Genomic DNA, 20,782 nt, shown 5'->3' on the forward strand with positions numbered 1-20,782 from the left:
TACAACTGATACCTCTAGCATAACATTCATGCAAATCTGAATAGGATACAGAAAATGCCATAGTCTGTCTGAAAATTGTCATGTAAGTTCTTGGAGTTTCTCCTTAAGAGACATTTTAAAATGAAACAAAAAACAGGGTAGTATGGTTAGAGCTGGGCACTTTTGTATCCAGTAGAGAGGACCATGTATTCTTTTGCTTCTGACAACAAACCACAGTATTCATGCTGACACCACAGGCTTATGAAGTGATTTAGGGCATTTCCAGGAAAGTACCCTACTTCTAGATTCACTAGGGAATTTTTGCTGAATTCTCAGTCATATATTTTAAGTTGAAGTAGACCTTATAAGATGAAAAGATTCTGGTCAATTGGAAGATTTGAAGGAAAATGATCTTTTAAAAAGAAAAAAGAAAAAAAGCAAGAGCCCAGATAAGATTGTGAGAAGTTGCTTGAAGCAATTCCCTGGTGGAAAGCCAGCTAGAAGGATGATACACCTGTGTAATGATCATATTTGGGTTTATTACACCAGTTAGGAGGATGAAGGGGGGAAACAGGAAATAGGAACACAATGTGTAGATGATTACAGTGGGCCAGAGGAGAAAAATTCAGAATCTGGAAGTGAAGAGGACAAGACAGGTGGATAAAACATTTCAGAGATATCAGCAATCATATTTGTTATGGAAGTAAATATGGAGGGAAGAAAACAGAAGTCAAAGATGACTTTCACATTTCTGCCTTAAACAATTGTAGGCCATTAACCAAATCAGAGGAAATAAGAAGATAAATAAGTTAAGAATGGTAATAAGTTGTGCTTTGATATGCTACAGCTGAAGTATGCATGGGCCATCAAAGTGGAAATTTACTAGGTACTTGGAAATATAGACATGATTCTCAGGCATGCTGTTAAGAATGTTGATAATAGATTTGGGGCCCTTAGCATATGGGTGATAGTTGAAGCCATGGGCATGAATTTAATTGCTCAAGGGGAGTACAGAGTAAAAAGAAAAGAAGATTGAAAAAGGAGAATTGAAGGACACTAATATTTAAGGGATATACAGAGGAGGAAAGTTAACAGAAGACACAGACAAATCACAGGCAGTTACAGAAGCAGGGAAGGACCTTGGGAAACAGAGCAAACAACAGTATGAATGAAGGCTAAGATAAATAAGGTCCTTGAAATTAAGAAATCATTGGTGACCATATGCTAACACGTCAGTGGCATATCTGTAGCAGAAGCAAGCCACATTGCAGAGAACTAATGAATGTTTAGGAGAAAAGGATGTGGAGTCAAGTTTGACACTGTTGTAAGCAGTCTGAAGATCAAAAGAAGGAAGGATATTGGCTAGATGTCAGTGAGAATGTAGTTCCAAATAAGTTTGGCTTCTCTTTCATTGTCTGTTGTTTATTTTAACATAAATGTTACTTGAGCATATTTATAGGATGGGGTAATAAAATTAATGGTAGAGGGAATGAAAAGGGAAAGAGATAATTGATGGAACAAAATCCAAAAGAAGGAACCAAGAGTGCAAGTTAAACAGCATTTTTCTTGGAAATAAGGCTTTTTCATGGAACTAGAGGTGAAATTTTTATTTATTAATGTTTCAATGCAAAAATATTTGAGAGTATGAAACCCACCAGACTAATGATTAAATTTTGGCCCCTGGGGAGATGGCCAGGAAGTTACCTTCCTTCCTGATTTGCACTTCTTTACAGAAAATAACAGACCCATAACACTGATGAGCTGAACACAGGAAAGATAGCTTAGTAGCCCGTAGGAAATGAAGGAAATGAGATAGTAATAAAGACTGTGGAGCAGAAATAAAATTCACACTAAAGATCTTTAATTTCTTCCATGCAAAGTCTATTTTTCAAGAGTTTATATTGAGCTATCTGAAGAGTTTAAATGACTTTTAAATGACTTTGCAACTCATTGGTTGTAACTCTAGCAAGAGCTTGAGGGTCAGTTTAATAATTGCTGCTGTAAGAGAATATATAACATGTATTTTCTTTAGATCTCTAGGGAAATAATCTTTTCTGGAAAACAAACAAACATGCAGTGTGGGTATGGTAACCATTCTTCTGAACCAAACAAATAGCAGGGAAACACCTGACATGGTCTGGCAATGAGACAGATATTTGAAATCAGGATTAACTTGATAACTCTGGAATATATGGTTGCTAAAGAATGAAAGATTTCAAGGGAAAAATATCCTATTCATAGTTAATGCAAGGTATCAGTCCAAGGAGATAAAGATGATATAGGACTGCTTCTGTGAAGGAATCTTCTATGCTTCTGTCTATCCTCACTTCCTTCCTCAACATGTGGTGAATGCCCATGCATGCAGGACACTGGGACAGATACCCACGATAGAAAAGTATGAACAAGTTCTGTGGAAGAGGTAGATTTATAAGAGAGCATTTAGAGAGAACACTGCATACACAGTTATAGTAAAGAGCATAGTCAGTGTAGAGACTAGATCTACTAACTGCCTAGGTCTAGCTACACTTGAGCGAAAATTTGCAAAAGGAGGTAATAAGTGAATTATCTTTTAAAGAAAAAGGAAAAGTAAGCCTTAAGGAAAATAACTTAAAAGATGTCTTTCTGGCTGGGCACGGTGGCTCACACCTGTAATCCCAGCACTTTGGGAGGCCAAGGCAGGTGGATCACCTGAGGTCAGGAGTTCAAGACCAGCCTGGTCAACATGGTGAAACCCTGTCTCTACTAAAAATACAAAAAAATTAGCTGGACGTGGTGGCAGGTGCCTGTAATCCCAGCTACTCGGGTGGCCGAGGCAGGAGAATTGCTTGAACCCAGGAGGTGGAGGTTGCAGTGAGCCAAGATCGGGCTACTGCACTCCAGCCTGGGCAACAGAGTGAGATTCTGTCTCAAAAACAAAACAAAACAAAACAACAACTACAACAAAAAGTCTTGCCTACTAGCTGGCTCTCCCAGACAAGTTATATCTATTACCACAGCTCAATGGTATAAAATACCTCAATGGTGTAAAATTCAGTTAATACCTATGTGGGACTGTAGTTTATTCTGATCATCTGAACCATAATTTGGCAGCCTAGATTTTGGAATTCCCTAGCTCTTCATAGAGTGAAGAATTAAATCTGTCTTAAAAACTTTATTTTAAATTCAGAATTTGACTCAAAATCCTTAAATTTTCATTGTGTATATTCTTCATTACATAGGAACTTTATTTTTTTAGCCAGCCAGCCAATTAAGTTGTTCATATACACATGCAAATTGAGTTTCTACTTTAGAATACACTGTGACTTATGAATGTTTGAAATTTTTCTGTTCTTTCCCTCTTAATTTTTGCTTTTAACAATAACTGTAAATAACAATACAAAAAGATTCAAGATAATTTTGATGTTATACTACTTATATAACTAGGATAAGGTTTAAACCTTTGAAAAAAGATTAGACTGCCTTTTACCTTTACAAAGTACCCAATAATTTTTAAAATATGCTATTGATAATTTAGGCAATGAGCTCTCAGCTCCCAATCTATTATTTCTTAAAATTTTACAAAATTTGTAGGAGTAAGAAAAATGTCCTCAATTTGGACACATAGAGTAATGCAGAAGAACTCAAAAACTGGTAGTTTTGCTACCTAAAGAGATTGTTTTATTATTAGATGAGTATGATAATTATGTCCATTATGCTCATTGTTGAAAAAGATCTGCAATTTGAAGAGCCATGTACATAGGCCTCAGAATTGCTTTGCCTGTTTTAATGGTGTGATTCAGATCACATAAACATTAAATACTTAACTGAAACTAAAACTTTTCCTTTTGTGGGAGGGACTGGTTACATGACAGAGACATTCCATCTGCACCTACTTAGAAACATACCTGTGTATCCAGAAATTAAAACTGTCATCCAATGTTCAAATTGCTGTAGTCTGGCAGTTTTAGGTTGTTAAGTAATAATTGTTTGATAAGAAATATCTATTCACCAAATACCTAAGGTGGACTAAAATAATTCTATGAGAAAATAGCATAGTTTTGTGCAAGTGACCTAGGTAGCCATTTCTGTATGACTTTGAAGGCCTTATCTGGTGATAATCCTACCTCAATGTGAACAAATTACCTCAGTGTGTATATTAAACTAATATGAAAACCAAAACATTCTAAATAAGAAGCAACCCCCATTTCCTGAAGAAAATGCTACTTTCAGAGCGATTTCCTTGGAGGTGGTAGAGGTATGGGTGGGGAACTACCACACATGTGAGCAAGAAGTGGAGAGCCTGAAGAAAGCCACATGGGAGAACTTATCTCTCATTCCCTCTTCCCCAACATTTTTATCAAATGCAATCAAGGTAAAATTGTTATTAGCACAATAACAAGAAAATATCATTTAAAAAGATTCAGCCTGCATGGTTCCTTAGGATTGGAGTGGAAAATCCACATATGTTTTCTTGATTAGGGGTTAGGGAGTTATAGTTTGTTAGGCAAATTGTGATTAAATTCATTATCCATATTTTAAGTCTTTTTAAAATAAGTATGTACTATCTAATCGTCTTTCTGAATTACTTCCCTGCAACTGGTTATAGTTGAATAGAACTCTTAGAAAGTGTGAGGCTCACAGATACGTTAATTTTCTCACTCTTATAGAAGTCTCTGTCTGTTATGGTAGCCTGTGTGTCTGGATAAGAGCTGTCAGCATAACTGATTACTGAGACAGAAGAAAAAAGATACAAGGAGTCCAGAAAAATCACATTGCCTCTGATAGAGGGCAGAAGCTAACCAATCCTGAAAGTTACCTGGATTTGAGTTAAAACTGATATAAAGGATTGGTTTGATATAATTAATAAAGTCTCAAATGCCAAATGCAATATTTGATTTTCATTCCAATGTTTTTAGTCACATCACTACAACTTACAGCTACCCAGCTACAGAGATATGTAAATAATTCTTCTTCCTAACAGTTCCTTAGTATCAGAAAGTACTGTTGGAGGATTATAGGGCTTATGTCTAATACACACTCATAGGGACACTTCTTGTTTCTGGATCGGCTACCAGGAGTTTAAACTGATATTAGGTCCTATGTTTAGTTGGCATTCTTCGATTCTCTTACTTATACTAAGTCATGCTTTAATTTGTTTTACTCCCCAAACTTGGCTTTATCCTGTACTCTTCTTTTCAATAGTAGATCAGCTTGGGCAAGAACTAATGATATTAATGGTAGGAAACTAAATTTCTAAAGGTAGAAAGAGAGAAAGAGTCACATTCCAATTTCAGAGAATATTTCAGATTGCTATTTACATGAATTTCTCTCTGCTTGATATGCTAGATCTATTATCCTGAACTTTCAGCTGTAAATTAGCAACCAGGAAGAAAAGTCATGCCTATCGTCTCCAGAAAAACATGAGAGTGCTTGGATACCTTGTCTATCCTATTACTCTTAATTCCAAAGTTGGGGAAATATGAAAACACCTTTAAATAATGCACAACACAATATTCAAAAGTTAATTTTTAACAACTTTTATTCTTAATGTGCCTATTTATTTACAGGGATATTAAAGATTTAAATAAATTTTGAAGCAACACATATATTCAGCTGAAGTATAACAGGTTTTCTAAATTATGGAATTATGTTCTGGAGGATATTTTTGTCATGCCTTGCATCTCATTGCTATAACCAACAAAGGCTTCGCTATCTAGCTGTTATTTGTATGCATGCCTTGAATTTCAAACAATTTTTTTGTATATGAGAACCCCTTGGTTTCTTTAAAGTTTCCTAAATATTTAGATTTGATTTCAAAGACCAAAAAAGAAAAAAAATAGAAGACAAAAAAGCTTACATTTTGTTTGGAGTTACCATATAATAATCAAAATGCTTGTAAGTGAAACAGAGGCATACTTTCTCAAAACTCCAAAGTAATATTGTTTATGGTCTCTCTGCAGCTAGATTCTGAAGCTAGTACTATTCTAAAAGAACTTCAGGTTAAGCTCAGTGGGGTCCTGGATGAGCTCAGCGTCACTTATGGTGAAAGGTAAGTGGCCTCTGTTATCATTATCTAAATAAGATAATTAGGTGTCAGTTCATGATATTCTTGCCTTCAGTGCTGTTTCCTCTGACTGACTAAATCTATTTAACTTCAAGACCCAATCTAAATGTCATTTTCTCTGAAACGTCTGTTATGACCCCATAATCTAATAGTGCTATCTCGCTATGCACTCCCTAGAACTCTGTGCATCCTTCGGTTGGATAACACCTATAACACTACTCTCTAAGTTTTGTTTTACCTGTCTATTTCCCACACTCAGGACAGAAACCATATCTCACACCTATATGCAGTTCTAGTGTTTAGATTTTGGTGACTGGCTATTGAAAGACTAAAGAGAGGGAGGGAAGAAAAGAGAAAAACTTCATATATATAAGAAGTATGAGTTGTATTCATACCATACATATCAGTGTGGTTGCACTCAGTATAGCTGGATCAACAATCCTGTACCAAATTGTCAGGATTCTTGGTTTTAGGGCCTAGCAATCTGAATACAACTACCCCATGGGAAGGAGTTTGGAAACTATTGATATATCTATATATTTTAAATGTTTGTTAAAACTGGCTTTATCTGTGATATGATTCTAAAGAAAGATAAGTTCACCCTAGTTAAATTTCACTTCAGTTCTGTAGGAAAAAGCTATCACCTCATCAAAATGTTAAAATAGAGAGGAAAGAAAATATATTTTTGAAGAGGTTCATTAATATAGAATTTGATTTAAATATTAGTTCAATAACTGTTGTATTATTTTAAACTACATGTTCAGTTTTCAAAAGAGACTATAAAGATTGCTCTTCAGGGCCGGGTGCGGTGGCTTACGCCTGTAATCCCAGCACTTTGGGAGGCCGAGGAAGGTGGATCACGAGGTCAGGAGATCGAGACCATCCTGGCTAACACGGTGAAACCCCGTCTCTACTAAAAATATAAAACAGACAAAAAAAAATGTAGCCAGGCGTGGTGGCGGGTGCCTGTAGTCCCAGTTACTCGGGAGGCTGAGGCAGGAGAATGGCGTGAACCCTGGAGGCGGAGCTTGCAGTGAGCCGAGATCGCACCACTGCACTCCAGCCTGGGCGACAGAGACTCCGTCTAAAAAAAAAAAAGATTGCTCTCTTCAGGTAGGGACTATCTCTGGCCACCACTCATCACCTATTGTTGTGTTTTAGAAAGATCCACTATTAATAAACATTTATCAATTAGTTATGCCATTTTTTAAATAAGAAAGACAAAAGACTCTGAAAGCATCATATTTTTCTTCTTAGATGTAGGAATAAAGCAGAGTGAAGAATAATCTCCCACTTAGCCTTCTCTTCATTATCAGAGGTGTGTCTGTAACTTCCTTAAGCAAGGTGGCCTTGTCTTCATGGAACTCACCTTCAGGGCTCAGCTGCTGAGCCAGAGGAGCCTTGCTGTGTTGAGCCAAGGGTAGTCACTCTGCCTCTGCAGTGTTGTTAGCTGACGCGATGATCCTGCCTACTTCATCGGGATGTTAGTCAGCAATTTCAAGGTTCTGTTTACCTGAAGTTGGAGAAACATAGATTGTTCCAGAGATGTGGGGTTCATTGGCTCTGACTTGGGGTGACACTGAGAGATGAAGAGGCCTTTGCTGAGCCATTTCAGGCATGTCTGTCTTTGTTCTAGTTGCAAATTAACATGGGGTTAGCAGAAAGACTGTTGCCTTCAGCCACAGAGGCAACATTAGAGATTATTTAGCAAAGTCAGGGGGAGGAAAAAAAAGAGGTCAGGAATAGCTAGAGTTGTTCGGAACCTTATGGAAAATAAGATGACTAAACAGAGTAGAAACTAGAATATAAGTAAAGTATATTTAAATTATTTTCTGTAAAATATCTAAATCATTCTGATGATAAGTGCTTTTTGTTTTGTTTGGGGAGGTGGAATATTCAGGTTATAAAGGTTAGAATATGTTTTCTGATTCAAAAGATAGCTGGATAAACCACAGTTATGAAAGAAGGAGTAGCGTCCTTAGGAGTACACTTGAAGAGCTTTATTTGTATGAAGCCAGCTATTTGAGCCTAAATAGTAAAAACTGCAGCTACCCAGAATCCATTTATTATTGATTTTTTAAATATAGGAAAGAATTTAGTACTCTGTTCAATTAGGGTTTATTAGGACTATTGGAATAAATGGGCCACATGTCATGTTTCCTCATAAAAAGTATAATTATTATATCCTTGTTGCTATGTTGCTACGGCTTTATTCCTCACACTACCAATCAGGTCTATATTCTACTCTCAGGGTAGAAAAGTCTACAGTAATCAATGTGATCATGCTGTGAAGTCACAATGCACAATTTTCATCTGAACCTACTCTTCTTAAGGTCTAAATGGGCAGTGTAGAGTTTTAGAATTAAGTGCATAATTAATTGTAAAAATCCACTTGATTTTATGTTATTAAAACTCATGATTAAATAATTCTACTATATGCAGCTGTTAGAATGTCTTTGCTGTAAAGTCAGAGCTGAGCCAAACCACACATTTGTGGAATCCTGACATGCTCACAGGGCACCTACCTGGGAACTGAGACTAAGTGATATAACCTCAATAATAACTTGAAGATGGTCTTAAAATTTTCAAAGGGTGTGCCACTAGGGCTTCTGCTTACACATGCTTTGCAGTTTGGTTTTTGGTTTGCTCCTTTATTTTTTTTCTTATTAACCAACATCTTTAGTACTAGAGGCTGGCTAGATTAAGTAAACAAAAAAATTCAGAAATATTTCATAGGCATTATTTTGTGAGTGTGTGGCTCCTTGGGTGCTCACAAAATCTGTAATTATTTACTGGCACTACTTTTATTCAAACCAGTTAATACAGGCTTTTTTTTAAACGTTTTCTTTTTTCTATTTTTCTTTTTCTAGACTTTTCTTTTTCTATTTTTTCACATAATAGGAACATAAATAAATTTTACATAATAGGAACATAACTGTCACACCCCTTGTCCAGTCTATCCCCCGACCCCCATGCTCTAATTTGAAAATCAGTGCAAAATCAGTCTATCTCCCCACCCCAATGCACTGATTCGAAAATCAGTGCAAAAGAAAGTAGTCATTTCAAAGGTGATTTTGACTACAGCCAGCAGGATCATTGATGACCCAGTGGTAAATCAACTAGTTCAAAATATTTTCAACATGATTTGCCTTCGTTTTCTATTGCCCCAAGTATCTACTACCTTTACTTTGATTAAATACACACTCCACCACAAACAACATCCCCTTCCTCATTTTCCCCACCATCTCTTGCAACCTCTGCCTGACAAAAGTGCAAAGGCAGCTTCAGCCAGATAAAAGTGAAATAATCAAGGATTAGACTCTCTCAGATGGCAGCTTGGACGAGAATGTTCCTTTAAATCAGATAAATATGCAGAGAGCCAAGAAATGAGACAAATTCAAAGGGGCCAGCTGAGATGCAAGGATCAAGGAACCAAATGTAAATGCCAAGCCCAGAGGGGCAAGAATAGTGTTGCCAACAGTAAAGAAATCCAAGAATTCAGGAGCCAAAAATGGAGACAGATCAAACATGATGGTAGAAGTGAAATCAGGCCTTGAATATGTACACAAAATTATGAACAAGTGTATGTATAACCCTGCTATTAAAGGCCCAGAAGCAAGAAAAACACCCAAGTTGTGATAATTTAACATTTATTAAAATTTTTCCATATTAGGCATGGAAATATGTATATAGAAAACCAAATATAGAAAACCAAAAACTAGAAAAATGAAATACTTAACAAGAGGTCAACTAAAATATTTCCGTAATGTAAATGCTAAAATGAAAGTTCTCATATTTGCTCTAAGAACAAAACACTGTGCCTGTTCTGTTCATTGATATATCTTCAGCACCTGGAACAGTGATTGGCACATAATAGTTTACTAAATATGTGGAGAATGTATGCATGAATAAATAAACATGTATATTTTATTTGATAAAAGCATTATATAGTGAACATTCCTAAACTTCTATTTAAAATCTGAGGAATTTATGCATTTGGATACTTCTCAAATACTAACTGTATCATCATTGTGTGTGGAGGAGGAGAGGAGTGGGATTGACTTGACTACAATACTAAAATGAATTCCCTCTTTCTCCTCATTACCATTCCAATGATTTGACCATTTTCCAAGTTTTCATTTATCTTCATTCTCCTAAGTAGTTTTTCTTGCCTGCCCACACATGTATTATTATTACTCCTATTGTTAGAAACATGAAAATAGCAGACAATATAGAGGAATGGTGATGATGCTAAGAGTCGCCAAGATTTGAATATCTTACTACTTGCCATGCTTACTTAGGTAAGAACCATCAAAACTGGTGTAGGGGATATACAGAATGAAAAAAGCAATACGAAATATTGCTCTTCGCGACATTTAAATCCTTAGAGTGGGTGAGGCAATAGAGGTAGGTGGAAGGAGATGGTCCATTGATGCATTCAACACATATTTCCTTTTTAATAGCTTTATTGAGATATAATTACCATATAAAAATTATGTATACTTAAGGTATACAACTTTGTTTTGATATACATATCCATTATAAAATGATCACCACATTCCAGATAATTAACGTATCTATCACCTTCATGGAGTTGCCATTTGTGTGTTTGTGTGTGTGCATGTGTGTGTGCTGAGAACATTAAGATCTGTCCTCTTAGCAAATTTCAAGTATATAATGCAGCAGTTTTAACTATTGTCCCAATATTTCTTGCACAACCTCTTTGTGCCAAGCATGGCATCCTGTGCCATGGTATGGGCATGCAGCACTGAACAAAAAAAAATTCCTGCTCTCATGGGGCTTACATTGTAGGGAGGGAAACAGGCAATAAGCAAATAAATTAAATTATGCAGTGCGTCATATAATGAGGAATGCCATTGAGAAAAAAAAGAACAATAAGGGAACAGAGATTGATAGGAATGCCATTTCAGCTTGAGTGAACAAGGAAGATTTCTCTGAAGTGATATTTGATATATGCCTGAAATAAACGAGGGACCAAGAGAGCTATAAGAATTTCCTTCCATGGCAGAGGGAATATAACAGTGGCCATGAGATAAGAGTGTCCTCAGAGAATTCTAAGAACACCAGGAAGTCTATTGCGGCTGGTGCAATGAAACAGAAGGAAGAGTGGCAAGAAATGAGATCAGTGAGATTGCCAGCACCAGATTATGCTGGGCTTTCAGTCTGTCAAATATATCTAGAGTTTTTTCTAAGTGGAGTTGGAAGCTATTGAAGATTTTTAGCAAAGGAGGAACATGATCTGGTTTTTATTTTAAAAGGCTATCTGTAGAGGGTTGAACAGAAACAATTTAGGAAATTATTGCACAGGTTCAAGTGGGAGGATGGTAAAGGGGTCTATAGTGGCATTTTTGGAAGTAATAATAAATCCTCAGATTTAGGATACATTTTGCTGATAGGTTGGATGTTGAGTATGAGAAACTCATCAGACTTTGAAGTGGAAAGACTGCATGGGCAGTTAAATAAAATAGTCTGGAGTTTGGGTTAGAAGTCAGGTCTGCAGATGTGAATTTGAGAACCACCAGTATATAGATGCTATGGAAGCCATGGGACTAGATGTGATTGCCAAGAAAGTGATGACTGGTGGAGAAGTGAAGTGGTCCAAGGATGAAGCCCAGAGGATCACAGTGTAGGATTTCCAAATAAAATACAGAACACTCTCAGTTAAACTTGAATTTTAGATACATACGGAATAATTTTTAGCATAATTGTGTTACAAATATTACGTGGCCATGTTTGTACTAAAACTATTCACTGTCTGAAATTCAAATTTAACTCGGTGTCCAGTGCTTTCCTTTGATAAATATGGCAACCTTACTCTAATGGTTAGAGGTCAGGCAGTTGAGGAGGAGCAGCCTGTGAGGTCAGAGGAAAGACAAGAAGGTGTGGAGTCACAGAATCCAAATGAAGAAGGTGTATCCAGATGCCAAGAGTGTTTCTTTTTTTTTAACAACAAATTTTATTGAAATATAATTCACATACCATAAAATTCTCCCATTTAAAATATGCAGGTGAGTGGTTTCTAGCATATTCACAGAATTGTGCAACTCTCACCAAAATCTAATTTTAGAACACTGATATCACCACAAAAAAGAAACCCCATACCCAGTAGCAATAAATGCCATTCCACTCTCCTTTCCAGCCCTAGGAAACCACTAATCTCCTTTCTGTCTCTATGGATTTGCCTATTCTGGATATTTTATATAAATCGAGTCATACAATATGTGGTCTTTTGTGACTGGCTTGTTTACTTAGCACAATGCTTTTAAGCATACGGTTGATTTATATGGTGGCAGTGGCAGTACTTCATTTTTCTTTTAACTTTTGTGTTATGTTCAGGGGTATATGTGCAGGTTTGTTACATAGGTAAACTTGTGTCACAGGGGTTTGTTATACACATTATAATACATCATCCAGGTATTAAGCCTACTACCCATTAGTTGTTTTTCCTGATCCTCTCCCTCTTCCCACCCTCTACCCTCCAACAGACCCCACTGTGAGTTGTTCCCCTCCACGTGTCCATGTGTTCTCATCATTTAGGTCCATTGTGGAAGACAGTGTGGCAATTCCTCAAAGACCCAAAGACAGAAATACCATTTGACCCAGGAATCTCATTACTGGGTATATACTCAAAGGAATATAAATCATTCTACCATAAAGACACATGCATGCATATGCTCATTGCAACATTATTCACAATAGCAAAGTATGGCATCAACCTAAATGCCCATCAACCCTAGACTGGATAAAGAAAACATGGTACATATACACCATGAAATACTACTCAGCCAAAAAAAGGAACAACATCGTGTCCTTTGCAGGGACATGGATGGAGTTGGGGGCCATTATCATTAGCAAACTAACACATGAACAGAAAACCAAATACTGCAAGAGTCTTTCTAGAGCAGTCATTTTCCCAAACCGTGCTCAGAGGAACATCTCAACTGTGACTATCAGAGGTGGGGAATGAATGAACCTCCACTCAAATTAATTCAACCTGGAGAACAGCACTTTTATCTGCCTTACTTATAATTATTACACGTAAGCTTTCATTGCAACAAAAATTTTTGCAGTTAAGCAATGAATTCGAAAACTCATGAGGAGGGGAATTCACACCAGTTGAAACAGATCAAAATCCTCAGGATGAAATTGAAACAGGCTGAGGCAAAACGTATTCTTATATTCTAGAATTTATATTCTTTATTTTTAGTTTCCAGGTTATAATTGAAGAGTGTATAAAACAGATGAGTTTCGAACTAAATCAAATGAGAGCAAATGGAAACACCACATCTAATAAGAACAGTGCAGCAATGGATGCAGAGATTGTGTTAAGATCTCTTATGGATTTTTTGGACAAAACGTAAGTTTTTTTGCCCAGTTTTCTCTTTACTTATTGCCCTAAATTTGACTTGTAAGGCTTTAAGAGAAACATTGATTTCCTCTGTGTAAGGTAGCATTAAAAGTCTTTCTATAGAAATAAATGAATTCAAAGATAAATAAATAAATTCACTAAAAAGCAACATATCTTTAATTGATTACTAGATAAAAATAAATTAGGAATGACTTTGTACAAGAAAGGAAAGAAAAAGGGGAAATAAATTTTATAACTAAGGAGGTTGCTGTTCTGAGGCAGAGAAAGATTTAGAATTTCATGTTCCTTGGATAACATATTGTTTTCAATCCTCCTGGACATAGAGAAAGACTGAGATGAGTCCAGAACATCTGATTTCATGTCAGAAACCTGATGAAAAAGAGAATAGCACAAATATGACTAGAATTAACTTAGCTCAGAGGCAAGCAGATAGCTGCCTGACCCAACCTTCAATAACGATTTATTGAGTGCTCACCTGTGTCAAACCATATTCTACACACTGGACAGTGATGAAAAAGAAAGCTGAAGTCCCTGATACCATGGAGATTACAATTTAATAGTGGTGGGAGTGCGTGGGAATCCAGGCCATTATGACTGACTAAGACAAATTCTTAACCTGAAAGTTCGGTTGGTTGCTCTGTTTGTTTTTAAGGTTTTTGTTCTGTTCCTACTCTTAGAAGTTCTAATTTAGTAAGTTTGAGGCAGGGTCAAAGCACCTATATTTTGTAATGTGTCCACAGCTGGGATTGGGAATCATTATCTAAAGCAACCAGAAACATGATTTCTTAAACACTGATACTCAAAGCCAGAACTGAATGTAGAAGAGAAAAGTGAATAATAATTTTGAATGCCTACCAAGGGACCAGTGTCATATATGTTAGTTTACACAATCTTATTTATTATTGTTGTGGCAAACTAATATCAAAAGGACCAAGATTTAAATAAAAGAAAAATTACAACGTCTTTCTTTAAAGACAAGGACAACAGTCACCCCACTGTGCTGCTGCTACCACCAGCACACGTAGACACCACTGCATCGCTGCCACCAGCCATTGCCCCAACCAAGTGCTTTGGCCAGCACTTTCCATCAGACTGTTGTTATCGGAAGACCAGGAACACCTTTGCCCCTCCAGTGCAGCAGGTGCTTATCCTTAAGAAGACAGAAAACAAAGTAATGGGCCTGGTACCAAGCCCCAGAGTTAGGGCATGCAATCCAGGAATGCCAAGTTAAGCCTTGGCCCCCTGAAATCTTCCAGAAATGAAGCCAGTTGACTTTGACTGAACCCAATGTATACCACAGTCAAATCCTCAAAGCCTCAAGGGCATGAAAGAACATAAAAGCAAAAAAACACTATTCAAACAACAGCAACTTAAAAGATTAAAGGAATATTAGCCCATGCAGATGAGAAAGAACCAGCATGAGAACTTTGGCAACTCAAAAAGCCAGAGTGTCTTACTACCTCCAAACAACCACACTAGCTACCCAGCAATGGTTCTTAAACAGGCAGATGTGGCTGAAATGACAGATAAAGAATTTGGCATCTGGATAGGAGAAAAGATGAAAATTCAGGAGGAAGTCAAAAGCCAATCCAAGGAACCCAAGGAATCTAATGATACAGGGGCTAAAAGACAGAATAGCCATTTTAAGAAAGAATCAAAGTGGTCTGATGAAGCTGCAAAATTCACTATAAAAATTTCCTAATATAATCAGCAGTCTTAGTATCTCCCCTAGGATATACTATACAAGATGACCATACTGTCATCGGATTCTCCAAAGTCAATGTGAAAGAAAAATACTAAAGACAGCTAGAGATAGGGGGCGGGTCACCTACAAAGGGGATCCCATTAGGCTAACAGTAGACCATTCAGCAGAAACTCTACAAGCCAGAAGACATTGGGGGGCTATATTCAGCATTCTTAAAGAAATTCCAAAGAAGTATTTCACACCCCACCAAACCAAGTTTTATAAGCATAGGAGAAATTATATCCTTTTCAGACAAGCAAATGCTAAGGAAATTTGTTACCCTAGATCTGCCTCTCAAGATGTCCCTAAGGGAGTGCTAAATGTGAAAATGAAAGATCAATACCTGCCAACACAAAAATACGCTCAAGTACATCAACTATAGACACTATAAAGTAACTACACAATCAAGTCTGCATAATAACCAGCTAAAGACACAATGACAGGATAAAATCGCACATATCAATATCAACCTTGAATATAAATGGACTAAATGCCCCACTTAAAATGCAGGAAGCTGTCTTTAAGAGATTCCTCTCACATGCAATGACACCCACATGCTCAAAGTAAAGGGATGGAGAAAAATCTACCTAAAATTGGAAAACAAAAAAGAGCAGGGGTCGCTATTGTAATTTCAGACAAAATAGGCTTTAAACAAACAATGATCCAAAACAACCCAATAGCATTATATAATGATAAAGGGTTCAATTCAACAAGGCTTAGCTATCCTACACATATATCCACCTAACACTGGAGTATCTGGATTTATAAAACAATTTCTTAGAGACCTATGAAAAGACATAGATAAATACACAATAATATCACCATCCCACTGAGACAGATCATTGAGGCAGAAAACTAATAAAGATATTCAGGACCTAAACTCTACACTTGACCAAAAGGACCTAACAGACATTTACAGGACACTCGATCCAACAAAAACAGTATATACATTCTCCTCATCTGCACATGGCACATACTCTAAAATCAATCACACAATCAGCCACAAAACAATTGTCAATGAATTCAAAAAATTTGAAATCATACCAACCACACTCTCAAACAACAGTGCAATAAAATTAGATATTAATACTAAGATGATCTCTCAAAACTATACAATTACATGGAAATTAAGCATTCTGCTCCTGAATGACTTTTGACAATGAATTTAAGACAGAAATCAAGTAATCCTTTGAAAATTGTAAAAGAAAAGGTATAACATACCAGAATCTCTGGGACATAGCTAAAGCAGTGTTAAGAAGAAAGTATATAGTGCTAAACATCCAGATCAAAAAGTTAGAAATTGTCAATTTAACAACCTAGAGAAGCTAGGAAAACAAGAGTAAACCATAAACCAACCCAAAAGCCAGCAGAAGAAAAATCACCAGAATCAGTTGAAATGAATCAAATTGAGAGATGAGAAACCATACAAAAGATCAATGAAACACAGTTTGTTTTTTGAAAGCATAAATAAGATTGGTAGACCACTAGCTAGACCAATAAGGGAAAAAGTGAGAATATTCAAATAAACACAATCAGAAATGACAAAGTGAGCGTTACCACCGACTCCACAAAAATCAGATAACCCTCAGAGACTATTACAGAGACCTATATGCACACAAACTGGAAAACCTAAAAGAAATGAATAAATTCCCAGAAACATACCAACTACCAAGATTGAACCAGGAAGAAATTGAAACCCTGAACAGACCAATAATGAGTTCTGAAATGGAATCAGTAATAAAAAAGCCTACCAACCAGAAAAGGCCCGGAGCAGATGGATTCACAGCCAAATTTTATGAGATGTGTGAAAAAGAGCTAGTACCAATCCTATTGAAACTATTCCAAAAATTGAGGAGGAGGGACTACTCCACAACTCATTCAATGAGGCCAGCATCATTCTGATACTAAAAGCTGGCAAAGACACAACAAAAAAAGAAAACTTCAGGTCAATATCTTGATGAACATAGATGCAAAAATCCTCAACAAAATACTAACAGATCAAACCCAGCAGCATATCAAAAAGCTATCTCAGGATTATCATGTAGGATTTATTCCTAGGATGCAAGATGCAAATCGATAAATGTGATTCACCACATAAACAGAACTAAATACAAAAGCCACATGATCATCTCAATAGATGCAGAAAAGGCTTTCAATACAATTCAACATCGCCTCATGTTAAAAACCCTCAACAAACTAGGCATTAAGGGAACATACTTCAAAATAATAAGAACCATCTATGACAAACCCACAACCAACATCATACTAAATGGGCAAAAGCTGGAAGCATTCCCCTTGAGAACCAGAACAAGACAAGGATGCTCACTCTCACTACTCCTATTCAACATAGTACTAGAAGTCCTAACCAAAGCAATCAGGCAAGAGAAATAAATAAAAGGCATCCAAATAGGAAGACAGAAAGTCAATCTCTGTTCACATATGATGTGATCGTATACATAGAAAACCCTATAGTCTCTGCCCAAAAGATCCTAGATCTGATAAACAACTTTAGCAAAGTTTCAGGATACAAAATTAATATACAAAAATCAGTAGCATTTCTATGCACCAACAGCATCCAAGCTGAGAGCCAAATCAAGAGCACAGTTCCATTCACAATAGCCACATACACACACACAAGAAAATCCCTAGAAATACAGCTAATGAGAGAGGTGAAAGTTCTCTAGAACAGGAATTACAAAATAACTGCTGAAAGAAATCAGAGATGACACAAACAAATGGAAAAATACTCCATGCTCATGGATAGGAAGACTCAATATTGTTAAAATGGCTATACCACCAAAGCAATTTACAGTTTAAATCCTATTCCTATCAAACTACCAGCAATATTTTTCACAGAATCAGAAAAAAAAAATTCAAAATTCATTTAGAACCAAAAAAGACTCTGAATAGTCAAAGCAATCCTAAGCAAAAAGAACAAAGCCAGAGGCCTCACAGGACCCGACTTAAAACTATAACACAAAGCTACAGTAATCAAAACATCATGGTACTGGTACAAAAACAGACACATAGACCAATGAAACAGATTAGAGAACCCAGAAATAAAGCCACACACCTACAACCATCTGATCTTCAACAAAGTCAACAAAAACCAGCAGGAAGGGAAAGAACTTTCTAGTCAATAAATGGTGTTAGAATAACTGGCTAGCCACATGCAGAAGATTAAAACTGGACCCTTTCCTTTCACTGTATACAAAAATCAACTCAAGGTGGATTAAAGATTTAAATGTAAAACCTAAAACTATAAAACCCTAGAAGAAACCTAGGAAAAACCATTCTGGACATAGGCCCTGGCAGTTTTTATGATGAAGATTCCAAAAACAATTGCAACAAAAACTAGAAACGAAAAACAGGACTAATTAAAGAGCTTCTACAGAGCAAAAGAAACTATCGTCAGAGTAAACAGACATCTTACAGAATAGGAGAAAATATTTGCAAACTATGCATCTGACAATGGTCTAATATCCAGACTCTATAAGGAGCTTAAATAAATTAACAAGCCAAAAAAAAAAACACCATTAAAAATGAGCAAAGCGTATGAGCAGACACTTCTCAAAAGAAGACATACAAGCAGCTAGAAAGCATAAAGAAAAATGTTCAACATCACTAATCACTGGAGAAATGAAAATCAAAACCACAATGAGATATCATCTCACACCAATCAGGATGGCTATTAGTAAAAAGTTAAAAAATAACAGATCCTGATGAGGTTGTGGAGAAAAGGGAATCCTTATACACTGCTGGTAGGAATGTAAGTTAATTCATCCACTGTGGAAAACAGCTTGGAGAGTGCTCAACTAACTTAAAACAGAACCTCCATTCAACCCAGCAATCCCATTACTGGGCATATATCCAAAGAATACAAATTGTTATGCTATAAAGACACATTCATGCATATGTTCATTGCAGCACTGTTCACAATAGCAAAGACAAGGAATCAACCTAAGTAGCCCATCAATGGTAGACTGGATAAAGAAAATGTGGTACATATACATCATGGAATACTACACAGCCATAAAAATGAATGAGATCATGACCTTTGCAGCAACATGGATGGAACTGGAGGCCATTATCCTATGTGAACTAACACCCGAACAGAAAACCAAATATTGCATGTTCTCACTTACAAGTGAGAGCTAAACACTGAGTACAAATAGGTACAAAGAAGGGAACAATAGACACTAGAGCCTACTTAAGAGTGGAGGGCGGGGGGAGGGTGAGAATCAAAAACTATGTATTGGGTACTATACTTGTTACCTGGGTGATGAAATAATCTGTACACCAAACACCCACAGCATGTAATTTTCCCATATAACAAATTTGCACATGTGCCTTCTGAATTTAAATAAGAGTTGGAAAGGAAAAAAAAGTTGGCTATTCTTCCAGGTAATTAAACTTATTTAGTGCATTTCTTTTTCTTTCCATCTAAACTTTCCCACAGTCATAATTATAAAATATTTAAATAGGTAAGGATAAAAAAGAACTCATAGGAAAATATCTTCTGTATACTATGACTTCTGTTTTAATTCCATTTACGTTTGGTTGCCTTCTTACTACATAAGTCTAATGTTATCTATTTAATGTCAATATTTGGTAGGAAAATTAAGCCTTATGTTTTGTTCTCTGTGGGGAAATATCTAGAAGATAGGTATATAGGTAAGTAGATAATAGGATGTAGGTAGGGAAGTAGGTGCAGAAGAAAAGCAGAAGAAAGGAGAGAGGAAAGGGAAGAAAAGAAAGAGAGAAGGAGAAATACTTTTCCTCATTTCTTTAGTTTGTTAATGTAGACTTTCACTTTTACAACATAATTTTCTATACATTCTCTGGACATTTTTATCTTAGTATATGACTCTTTTCTATGGACAACACAGAAGTGGGTCACTATAAACACACCAGCATTGGTTGTGAATGTGATGGTGATGAACAGCAGGCCCAAGCAATCCCAATTCGCTTCAACCTCTCACTGGAATGCCTTCTGTTTTTTAGAAGTCCAATCAGTAGTTTGGAGAAGTATTCTTTGTTACTAGCAAAACTATTTGCTTTCTATGTCCTGTGGCCAAAGTTGTGGAACACAACAGAAAGTTTTAAGTAATCTTGGTACTTCCAACTATTAGCTGAGTGACTTTGAATCCATTTCACCATCTATAAAACGGGGCTAATAGATAAAATGGGTTGACCCTTATTTTCAGTACATTTTGATTCTTATTTTTACTCAGTCTTACTAAAGTATAATTAGAAAATTATGTCACCATATATGTCATATCTTTTAATTATTGGTGGAAAGAGATAACGTATAAAGTGGGGAAATAATCTATGAGCTTTAAGCATTTGTGAAAGACATTTAAAAATTTTGAAAGAAATATGTCATGGAGAATTGCAGAAATCCTCAGGGCTAATTCAGAATGCGTAACTTAAAAGCCACTGCATAGGGGAGATACTTAAAAGCCAGATACTGATTCTGTTTTCAAGGAGCTAATAGTTTAGGAGGAGAAACAAGAAAGGAACACAAATAAACGTAAGATGTAAAGTGATAATGAGTACAATATTTATTTCTACTTCAAAGAATGAATAAAAATTTGATTTGGGTTGGGTATTTAAAGGTGGATGA

At 36.3% G+C, this 20,782-nt stretch overlaps 1 protein-coding gene across 2 annotated transcripts in view; it reads left to right on the forward strand.

Annotated features, from left to right (window-relative positions):
• The window catches only part of UNC13C (unc-13 homolog C), a 661,317-nt gene that overhangs the window by 551,592 nt on the left and 88,943 nt on the right, over positions 1 to 20,782 (forward strand). For both annotated transcript variants that reach the window (XM_063716164.1, XM_024232533.3), the window contains 2 exons: positions 5,919 to 6,007; positions 13,251 to 13,400. In XM_063716164.1, the coding sequence (XP_063572234.1) occupies positions 5,919 to 6,007; positions 13,251 to 13,400 (239 nt within the window). The remainder of the gene's footprint in view (positions 1 to 5,918; positions 6,008 to 13,250; positions 13,401 to 20,782) is intronic.

This window comes from Pongo abelii, chromosome 16 (genome assembly GCF_028885655.2).
Source record: "Pongo abelii isolate AG06213 chromosome 16, NHGRI_mPonAbe1-v2.0_pri, whole genome shotgun sequence".
Lineage (NCBI taxonomy): Eukaryota > Metazoa > Chordata > Mammalia > Primates > Hominidae > Pongo > Pongo abelii.